Consider the following 9,946-nt stretch of genomic DNA (forward strand, 5'->3'; position numbering starts at 1 on the left):
TGAGCATCCCGGCCTGTTGTCAGCCTGGCTCCTGGAGTCAGTGCAGTCACTGGGTTTGTACTGGCAGACGTGGCATTGGTTAAATAAGGCTTGCTAAATGAATGGGCACGTTTAACGAGCCTCTGCTAGAATGCCTTGAACCCACATATCATACAACTAAATTGAGATGCTGAATTTCGGGAGATGTTTTGAAGCAATTGATTTGATACATTGACTTGTTTATCAAATAGTAAGCCTACTAGGTTTATGAACACCCATGGTTTTTGTCTTTTGATCATCTTTGTGTTCACCTGTGGAACCCACATAATACTAAACAGAACACAAGAAAAGGAGCCCCACATTGATTTGCTCACAAAAAAATCCATTTGTGATCAATGACCAATATATAATGGTATAATATATGTATACATGAATAATCATTGGCCCAGGGACCAAGACTGATCGACATATGTCCTTTCCCTCACACTGTCAAGCATACTACGACATCCGGTGGTAGGGCTAGAGAACATGTTATTGAGTTCAGTCGGTGTGTCGCACTATAAAAACAACTTAAATAGGATTTATAGATGTCATATTCTTCATTAAATGATTTCATAATTTTTTAAAACTTGTTGTTCTTGATATTACAACAACACTGTTCCTAAGATTTTAATCGACTGAGTGTCGTAAAGATGTTTTTTGGCACAGTAAATGCTTTACGGTAGCAATAATTTTGACAGGCAGAAGCTAGCCTAGCAACAAACTTTAGAAGTTATTAGCTATCTACAGTACATTAGTTGGGTTAGCTACAGAAAATACATTATATAATTTAAAAACAGATTCGCAACTGGTGGCAACTTTAACTGTGCAAGCGACTTTTTTTTATTCCGCTTTAGCTGACATTAGCTGGTTAAACGCACTGTCTGCATGCGAACAATAACGAAATCAACAACAACATGCCAACCATGGGAATGGCTGAAATAGATTCCAGCAGTGTCGACGGGGTGCTAACATGCAGCAAAGAAGTGGTGGTGATGGACAGAGACAGGGAAGATCTCGGGACGCTGTGCGCTGAAGAAGATTTGGTGGCATCCGCGCTTGCTGCCTCTATCACCTCTCAAGTTATTGTGGAAGAACTGAGAAGGCTTGGGTTATGTTCAAACATAGAGGGAGACGTGGAATACGTACCATACGAGTCTGAACTGCAAATGTCAGACATCAAAAGGCTTATTACCAAGGACTTGTCAGAGCCTTATTCGATTTATACATATAGGTATTTCATTCATAACTGGCCTCAACTCTGCTTCCTGGTACGTCTAAAGTTGTTAGCTAGCTGACTAAACTCAACGATTTATGGTGGAGTTGCGTGTGGGCGGACTGGAGCTCCATCACATAAAATAACAATGTCGTGTGTAATTGCCGGCAATTATTTACTTTGGGTGCTGAAATCGAGAGTGAAAAACACAAAAAATGACGTTTATATGTGGCGTCGGATCTCCAGTACGCCCACAGTAGTCGCAAACTCAACTCCATCGTAAATCGTGGAGTTGCGTTTAATCGGATATAAAGTTGTATGCATTTTAGGAACTGATCATGTTTTGTAGTTTGCCACTACCAGCCTATGCTCAGGGCTGAATATGGTGTGTTCGGGCTGGAGAAAAAGCCTACACACCTGCCAGCCAGTAGATAATAACATGTTTTACCTCTCTGTGCCACAGGCGATGGTGGACAAGGATTGTGTTGGTGCCATTGTGTGCAAACTGGATATGCACAAGAAGATTCACCGTGGCTACATTGCCATGTTGGCTGTGGACTCCAGATACAGGAGGAAAGGAATTGGTAAGTGGGCATTAGGAGGAGAAACCAAGATGGGTGGTAAAAATGCAAGGAAAATTCCAAAAGGTATCTGTTCCAAAAACTTTGTAAATAACAAGGTTGCCATCAAACAACCCATAGTTGTATAGCGGCAGAATAAGGTACCAGGTAGGGAGTTGGCTATTTAATTACGTTTTCACTCACCATGTTTATTCCTGAAAATGTCTGTCCTCACACTGGTAGCCCATCGACAAACATTAAGAATAAGCTACATGGTGAGTTGATGCCTATTCGGCAGCTAGTTAGCTAGGTGTATTGATCATGTTACTTTGTATGCAATGTTTGTTGGCAACCTTGTACTTTACGAAGATTTTGGAACAGAGTCCTGTTGGAACATTCCACAAATTATACCCACCCCTGCAAGACTGTGTTATAAAGTTTCATGTTTACTTCTAACATGTCATCACTCCTGTCATTTCAGGTACATATCTAGTCAAAAAGGCTATCTATGCTATGATGGATGAGGACTGTGATGAGGTATGTTTCTTTTACATAATTATCTACCCTGGAAGACATTAGGCAAGAGTGGCCAGACGTCCCCAATTTCCAGGAACAGTCCCCGATTTTGGTGGCCTGTCCCCGAAAATGTCCCATACCAAATGGTGGGTTGGACCTCACTTTATATGTGCAGGAAGCTACGTACATGTGTATGTGTTCATCTGCAAGGCCCTTTTGGGTAAACTCCCTCTTTACCTCTGTAGTCTGGTCTCCTTCACCACCAGCAGTTACCATACCCGGTCTGCTCGGTGGTTGCTACTTAAAGTCCCCAGGACATTTACAGTATTAGGCAAGACTGCCTTTCTCGTCTTGTACACCAGAGGCATGGCATAGTTTACAATCCACGCTTCATCTAGATATGTTAGTGCCACTGAATTAATTTTAAATGTTGGTGGGAGACTCTGACTAGCTAGGCTTTTAAGAACTGTGGAGGGTTATTCCATTTCTGTGTTTTGAAGTATTTTTAAAGGACAATAGCGAAAATTGATAGTTAAATATAGTTCCATGGCATTTTTATTTTCAAACAGTACCCTCCCCACGCAAAAACAAAATCATTTCTGGTCACCTTACATTAGGCCACATTTTAGCTAGAGGAAAACAGGCCACACTCTTTACCATAAATAGTGTCAAGTTTAAGCTTGATTCTAATCTCATTACACCAATGCACATTTGAAACTGAAAATGCCATTGAATACCATTTTGTATAGTATTCAGTATGGAGATAGAGGTAACAATCTCTTACAAATTACTTGGTTTTGTTAACTTTAAACAGGTGGTGCTGGAGACTGAGATCACCAACCAATCAGCCCAGAAACTGTATGAGAACCTGGGCTTTGTAAGGGACAAGAGGCTCTTCCAATACTATTTAAATGGAGTGGATGCTCTACGGCTCAAACTGTGGCTTCGGTAGCAATACAGTCAGTGTCTCTGGCTCTGAGACCTCTTTCTCCCAGTCTCAGGAACAAACGTCCTCCCTACGAGGGAATCATCAAAGCCACATAAAATCCAGAAAGATCAGGAAGGAAAATTGGAGACCGGGACCACAGTTTTCATTGTTGAATTGGGAGTACTTGTGGCATTTTAGTGGCCAGTGGAAATGAACTGAAAATAACCACACCCTTGACCTCGACCAAACTAAATCAATTACAAACAAAACAACAGCTTGCCTCTGTCCTTTTATTCTTTTTATTTAGAGGACTAAAAACATGGCGAAAACACAAGTTGGGAAGAAGAGTAAGACTATGCAAACTGAATGTTTTCATAAAGCCATTTATAAGGGCTATACAGCCTAAATGCTTCAGACGTCATAAGAAAAGAGCATACCTCTCACTTGATTCAAGAACTAAATGCAGCTGTCCCTTGTCTTGTTGTGTGTTCACTGTAGCCCCAGGTGTGTGGTAGCTGGCCAGTTCTACTCTCTCTCTAATCCTGCTAAGAGCTTCCATCAGGATTTTCATAAAGGTGGAGAGGATTGCTGCAATAAGCAATTTCCTGTTAGGGTAAAAGGAGCCCTGAAGTGCAATATATCTTTTCAATGTTGAAGGGAATTGGGGAGCACAAGAGGTCTTCAGTGTGCTTCTCATTAAACAAAAACTCTGCCCCAAAGATAATTTAGAAAATACATTATCTTTGAAGCTAAATTAAACGGTCATGGAGGGAAATTATTTAGTACCATTTGTACGTACCCATTTTTGTCTCTGTACCATTGTGGTCAGATATCTTTTATGGGTCTTCTTTCAAAAGTGTATCGCAAGACACCTTTCAATTTAAGATGAACAAAGTAATGTATTTGGTCATTAATTGCTGGGATTTTGTACTTTTTGGTGGTAGTATTTTGTCTGTCCATTTTCCATTGTTTTAGAGATTAAGATTGAGTAACACAATTAAAGTAACTTTTGGTCCTTGAAAAGCGCTATATAAGTACCATGTATTGTTAATCATGATGGAAATAAGATCAAAAAGCCAAATGTATTATTTTTTAATGTGCTTTCTCACCTTCTGAGCATTAAGCTGGTGTTACATCAAGCTAATTTTAGACCTTTCCACACCTGTAGTATCACTATCAGCCCTAGAGGGCGCCACACACTGCCTTCAAACTGATTCACTTTCATAAACACATTTATTTGTTATGGAAAACAGATATGTTCCCACAATGAGACTTACTTTAACCACATCTGCTATTCTAATGAAGCAATCCTAGACTTTAACCACAGCTGCTATTTTAATGAAGCAATCCTATGAATACATTCAGGTGATAGTTTAACACTGGTGGTGGACACATTCTCTGAAATACTTTGGTTATGACAAACCAATATTTAGTTTGCCATGTGATCATACAGTAAAAATGCTAACAGTTTAAAAGATAAATGAGCTACAATTTCTGCTTTTCAAAATGAAGTGACCACCTATACACCATTAGCATTTTGCAAACTGAGATTGGAGATCTGATCTAATCCAGATTAGTAAACCCCTCAAACAGCTCCTACTCCAGGTCAGGTTCCCAAATCCCTCTCTCCCCATGACATAGACCTCTAATGCCCTCTCTCTGCCAGCCTCTCAGAGGCCTCCTACTAGCCCTCTCACTATCCCCAAAAGAGCTCAAGTGTTTGGGAATTGTATCTCTTTGTTTCTCTGTCTTCCAGTCCAGCATCGAAGGTAAGGTTTTCCTCATGGTCAGTCCACCATCTGTCTCCCCTTCTACTCTGTCTGTGAGAGTATTGGTTTTCCGGTGAGGACTCCTGAGGCCTCCCCATGCCAAGTCTCTGTTGATCAGCTCTTCATCCCTACACAGGCACTGTGGTGGTCCAGGCTGGGACTGCTGTCTCTCTCCCTGCTCCAGGGGAAGGGGGCTTGGTTGGAGGATCTCCTTGAGGTCGAGACTCTCTCCTGTCATCTCATCCCAAAATATGTCCCTTTGGGTTGGCCTGTTTAGCAGATGCAGTCTCTGTATCCCTTTGCTGCTTGGTGCTTCAACTACAGAGGCCAAGGGAGCAAGACAACGTACACAATCTATTTAAGTACTGCAGCCCTATGGATTGTACGCATCACTTAGAACATGTTCAAGTTGGTGGTACATTTTTTATTTAGCCTGGCTGATGCGACCCATGTAGTACACAGCGAGGGAGAGCTGTGCCACTGCAGCCAGGAAGACTTTGAGTTTGGTGTCAGCCAGATTAACAAAATGTCTCCAGTCTCACCATTATCTATGTAGATTGTCCTCTCGTGGACCCGTTGCTCTCGGACTCGTCTCTGGTGGGCTCTCCTTCTTCGCTGGGCCTGTTGACTGAGGACCATCTGTGCCTCCAGGAGTCCTCCCTACACAACCCAACCCACACAGCCAGAGCGACCATGCATGAGTCACCACCAAATGGTAGTTTAAAATATAATATAGTCACACGTCATGGAATACACAACGCATCAATGGTATGCTACAGATAAAATGTTGATCCCTAGATCCTGTCCTATGCAATGAAACATGAAAATGTACAAATTGTTATATACAGTATGTTGGTTTGTGAGGGAGGGAGTGTGTGCGCGCACGTGTGTGTTTGCCTGGTAGTGGGGTTTTTCCTGTTCCCTGTAGCCTGAAAGCGCATCCCATTGAGGGCCAGTCAGAGCTGTAGACCACCCCACTTTCCACTCCACCAGCGCTTTAATCAGACCCACTGGGACAGAAGGGGCCCAGCCTCGCAACTCACCAGCTGCTCTCGCTCTCTGGTAAATCACCTCTCATAACATTCCTGACTAAATCAAATCCCATGTAATTGTTTTGGAGACTGAGGAACATAAGCATGTATAGTGCATTCAAAAAGTATTCATACCCCTTGACATTTTCCACATTTTGTTGTATTACAGCCTGAATTTAAAATTGATCATTTCGATTTTGTGTTTTTTTTACATTTCACCTTTATTTAACTAGGCCAGTCAGTTAAGAACAAATTCTTAATTTTACAATGACGGCCTACCCCGGCCAAAACCTCCCATAACCTGGGCAACGCTGGGCCAATTGTGCTCCGACTTATGTGTCTCTGATTTACATACAATACCCCATAATGTCAAAGTGGAATTATGTAAAAACAAATAAATGAAAAGCTGATATGTCTTGAGTCAGTAAGTATTCAATCCCTTTGTTATGGCAAGCCTAAATAACTTCAGGAGTAAAAATGTGCTTAACAAGTCACATAAGTTGCATGGACTGTGTGCAATAATGGTGTTGGAACATGATTTGTGAATAACTACCCTATCTCTGTAGCTCACAAATACAATTATCTGTAATGTCCCTCAGTCCAGCAGTGAATTTCAAGCACAGATTTAAAGACAAAGACCAGGGAGGTTTTCCAATGCTTCGCAAAGAAGGGCACATACTGGTAGCTGGGTTTAAACATTTTAAATAAAAAAGCAGACATTGAATATCCCTTTGAGCATGGTGAAGTTATTAATTACACTTTGGATGGTGTTATTAATTACACTTTGGATGGTGTATCAATACACCCAGTCACTACAGAGACCCCTCTTCATATTTTCAAGCATGGTGGTGGCTGCATTATGTTATGGGTATGCTGGTCATCGGCAAAGACTAGGGAGATTTTATGGATAGCAAGAAAATCAATAGAGCTAAGCACAGGCAGAATCCTAGAGGAAAACATGGTTGAGTCTGCTTTCCAACAGACACTGGGAGACAAATCCACATTAACCTAAAACACTGGAGTTAGTTACCAAGACAACATTGAATGTCCCTGAGTGGCCTAGTTAGTTTAGACTTAAATCGGCATGAAAATCTAGGGCAAGACTTGAAAATGGCTGTCTAGCAAACCAACTTGACAGTGCTTGAAGAATTGTTTTGAAAGAATAATGGGGAAAATATTGTACAATCCAGGTTTGCAAAGCTCTTCAAGACTTACCCAGAAAGACACATATCATCACTGCCAAAGGTGATTACTTATCTAATCAAGATATATTCATGTTTTATTTCCCATTTAGTATATTTTTTGTTGTTGAATTTTTCTTCCACTTTGACATTGCAGAGTATTTTGTGTAGATTGTGGACAATGAATTACAATGAAATCCATTATAATCCCACTTTGTAACACAACAAAATTGTGGCACAAGCATTAAGGTCATAAAAACAGCTTCAAAATTGACCAAGGCTTTGTATACATGTCAACACAGCATAAACAGAGACAAAATGGCACTGATGTTTTTGTATGTTTGTTTTTTTACCATGGCCATGTGATTGGCAGTAACCTTGAGGCCTGCACTAAGAGGGGCCAGTGGTTGCAACGCCTGAGGAGAAAGAATGATGGGAGGTCTGCATGGGTACACAGTACAGTACATCACAACAGTCAATGCAATAACACAGCCACTCTTCCCCCAATGTGAAGTCCGAGACACTAAATTGAAATACAATTTATTTCACAGAGATAGGAAAATAAAGTAGGAATTTAGGAACACTTGAACAAGAATGTTTGTGACAGTTTGTAGTAAAATGGTAGTGAAAGCTATACTGTTCTGACCTGTAGTCTTCGTGGTGGATGAGAATGAATGATGCTTGGTCCACAAATGTTGCTTTGACTCTGTGGAAGGCTGCTTGCTACATATGATGATTCTTACACACATGCATATACACACATAGACACACAAGTCAGTTAAGCCTTCGTGATGATGACAACCACATTTGGAGACAAAATAATATGTCTACTGACCTGTAGATAGTGGGGGGAAGCTTGCAGAGTTTTCCATTTTCAGTGGGGGCAGCTGGATAGTCCTATGTCCTAAGGGCCCATGTTGTGGCTCCAGTGGGGTTGGCACAGCAGAGATGGTCCATTGTGAGGTGGGATGACTGGCCTGCTGGTCCAGGTCTCCCTCTGGCTGACTGTGACATGGGGCCACCTGACTCAGCCTGGACCTGGATCCTTTAGAGCCCATAGTCCACCACTAGCCCTCCGCTATGGCCGTTATGCTGCTATGCTATGCTATGCTTTTAGCAAAAGTCTGTTGATGAGTCAAGCAATCACACTCTAATTTGGGTTTGTTAATATTATGAAATCCGGACATTTTAAGTTACTTTCAGTGTTGAAATCAGAAGAACTTGTCTCACCTCACTTGTTTTGAGTCCTCCGATTCATGTTCTCTCATTCGTTTGGCTGTATGTGGTGTTTAATGCTCCGCCACCAGCTGCTACGGTTCTTGATGTACTGTAGTTTACTTTTCTTTCTTGATAAATTAGCATAGCCCGTTGGTATGACACCCTTAGTTACACAATAACTCCCCTAGTCAGTTGTGGTGGCATACATCTCAGGTCTCCATTCTGTATGTTGCAGCTGTACAAGTGAGGTAACAGGTTTAGTTGTGGTTAAAATGGAAGGTCTGTGCCCCCATCCCTGTCTTTATACTTTTCATTATAATGAGCTGTTTCTATGACAACTCTCCCTACAGGTTACTTTGTAACTCCAAGTTAATGCTTGAAAGACCATGCTTTTTTTCTAGCCCCATACCTCTTCCCCTCCCCGCTCCAAACTGTTCAGGCATAATAATAGATCATTTACAGAATCTGCCTCGACAACATACACAATACTTTCAGTTTCCAACAAGGAAGTAATTCACAGCAGGACATAGAAATAAAGGTAAACGTTTTGAGAATTACTTTTCAAATGATGATGAAGAGAGTTCGGACTACCTGCATAACATGGAGATGCTGTACTTTGTTCTGTCTCAGTGTGTGGATGTGAAAATCATCAATAATGAGGATTTAAACCCCTCCCTACATTCGTTCACCTCCTCTTTTCTCGCTCATTTGGTTTAATGAGGCAGCATCCACAACAGTGTCTGAATCTGTCAGTTCAGCAAACGCTTCATTAGAGGTCATGTCTCACTGACAGCACACCAGTCATCACAGCACTGACTGGGGACTGAGCTCTGTCTCACAGCCTCAGAGGAGAACAGATTACTTCCAACAAACACACTCCACTTCGTCTCCAGGAATAAAGTAATTCAAGTGCCCTGAAATTAATTTAGTTATTCCGTCTTTCATTTTGGTTTCATTCTATTTCTATCCCACTGAAAGGCTGTTTTGCCTGGTAGCTGTCACGGACTGGCTGAGGAGGAGCTGTGTGCTACGTGCAGCTGAATCAGTGCTAGGCTGCTGCTGGGCCATAAAAGCCTTCATCACCTAATTACCAGAGATCTCTGTAAGTGAGCAGGGGGAGTAGAGAGAGGAATGGATGACAGAGGAGAGTCTGTCATCCCTGCAGAATTACTTAAATACATTATTACTAAGACTGAATGAATCACACTCCATACTGCTGGATATGTTTGGGACTAAGATGAATCAGGTCCGAAGACATGGTAGTGACATATTTGAGCAGATCTACTGAGCAGTTAGTTATACATATAAACATGAATCTGCTGTCTGTGTGCCACGCACGTGGCTTATGCAGAGGTGATGTAATAGGATGATATGAAGGCCCTGGCTTTATGGAGAGAGACCTCAGCTCTGCTTTGTCGAATGTGGACCTGATCCACTTCAGTGGCTATTGATAACTGAAATATCCATTTACAGCCATTTCAATAATTTTCCTGTCTTGAACATAGCATG

The 9,946-nt window shown here is 41.6% G+C and overlaps 2 protein-coding genes across 2 annotated transcripts; one reads left to right on the plus strand and one right to left on the minus strand.

The window, feature by feature from the left end:
- The first annotated feature begins 490 nt into the window (after nucleotides 1-490).
- Nucleotides 491-4,261, plus strand: naa30 (N-alpha-acetyltransferase 30, NatC catalytic subunit). The gene is made up of 4 exons (XM_035752265.2): nucleotides 491-1,289; nucleotides 1,698-1,818; nucleotides 2,276-2,331; nucleotides 3,125-4,261. Exons 1-4 carry the CDS (start codon nucleotides 936-938, stop codon nucleotides 3,260-3,262), a joined length of 669 nt encoding a protein of 222 aa, XP_035608158.1. The 5' UTR covers nucleotides 491-935; the 3' UTR covers nucleotides 3,263-4,261.
- LOC118368280 (uncharacterized) lies at nucleotides 4,253-9,867 on the minus strand. The gene is made up of 6 exons (XM_035752264.2): nucleotides 8,450-9,867; nucleotides 8,055-8,343; nucleotides 7,866-7,957; nucleotides 7,573-7,635; nucleotides 5,550-5,667; nucleotides 4,253-5,325 (listed from the first exon to the last, which is right to left on the minus strand). Exons 2-6 carry the CDS (start codon nucleotides 8,275-8,277, stop codon nucleotides 4,835-4,837), a joined length of 987 nt encoding a protein of 328 aa, XP_035608157.1. The 5' UTR covers nucleotides 8,278-8,343; nucleotides 8,450-9,867; the 3' UTR covers nucleotides 4,253-4,834.
- Nucleotides 9,868-9,946: the final 79 nt, after the last annotated feature.

The sequence above is a fragment of the Oncorhynchus keta genome, chromosome 35, assembly GCF_023373465.1.
Source record: "Oncorhynchus keta strain PuntledgeMale-10-30-2019 chromosome 35, Oket_V2, whole genome shotgun sequence".
NCBI classification, from domain to species: Eukaryota; Metazoa; Chordata; class Actinopteri; order Salmoniformes; family Salmonidae; genus Oncorhynchus; species Oncorhynchus keta.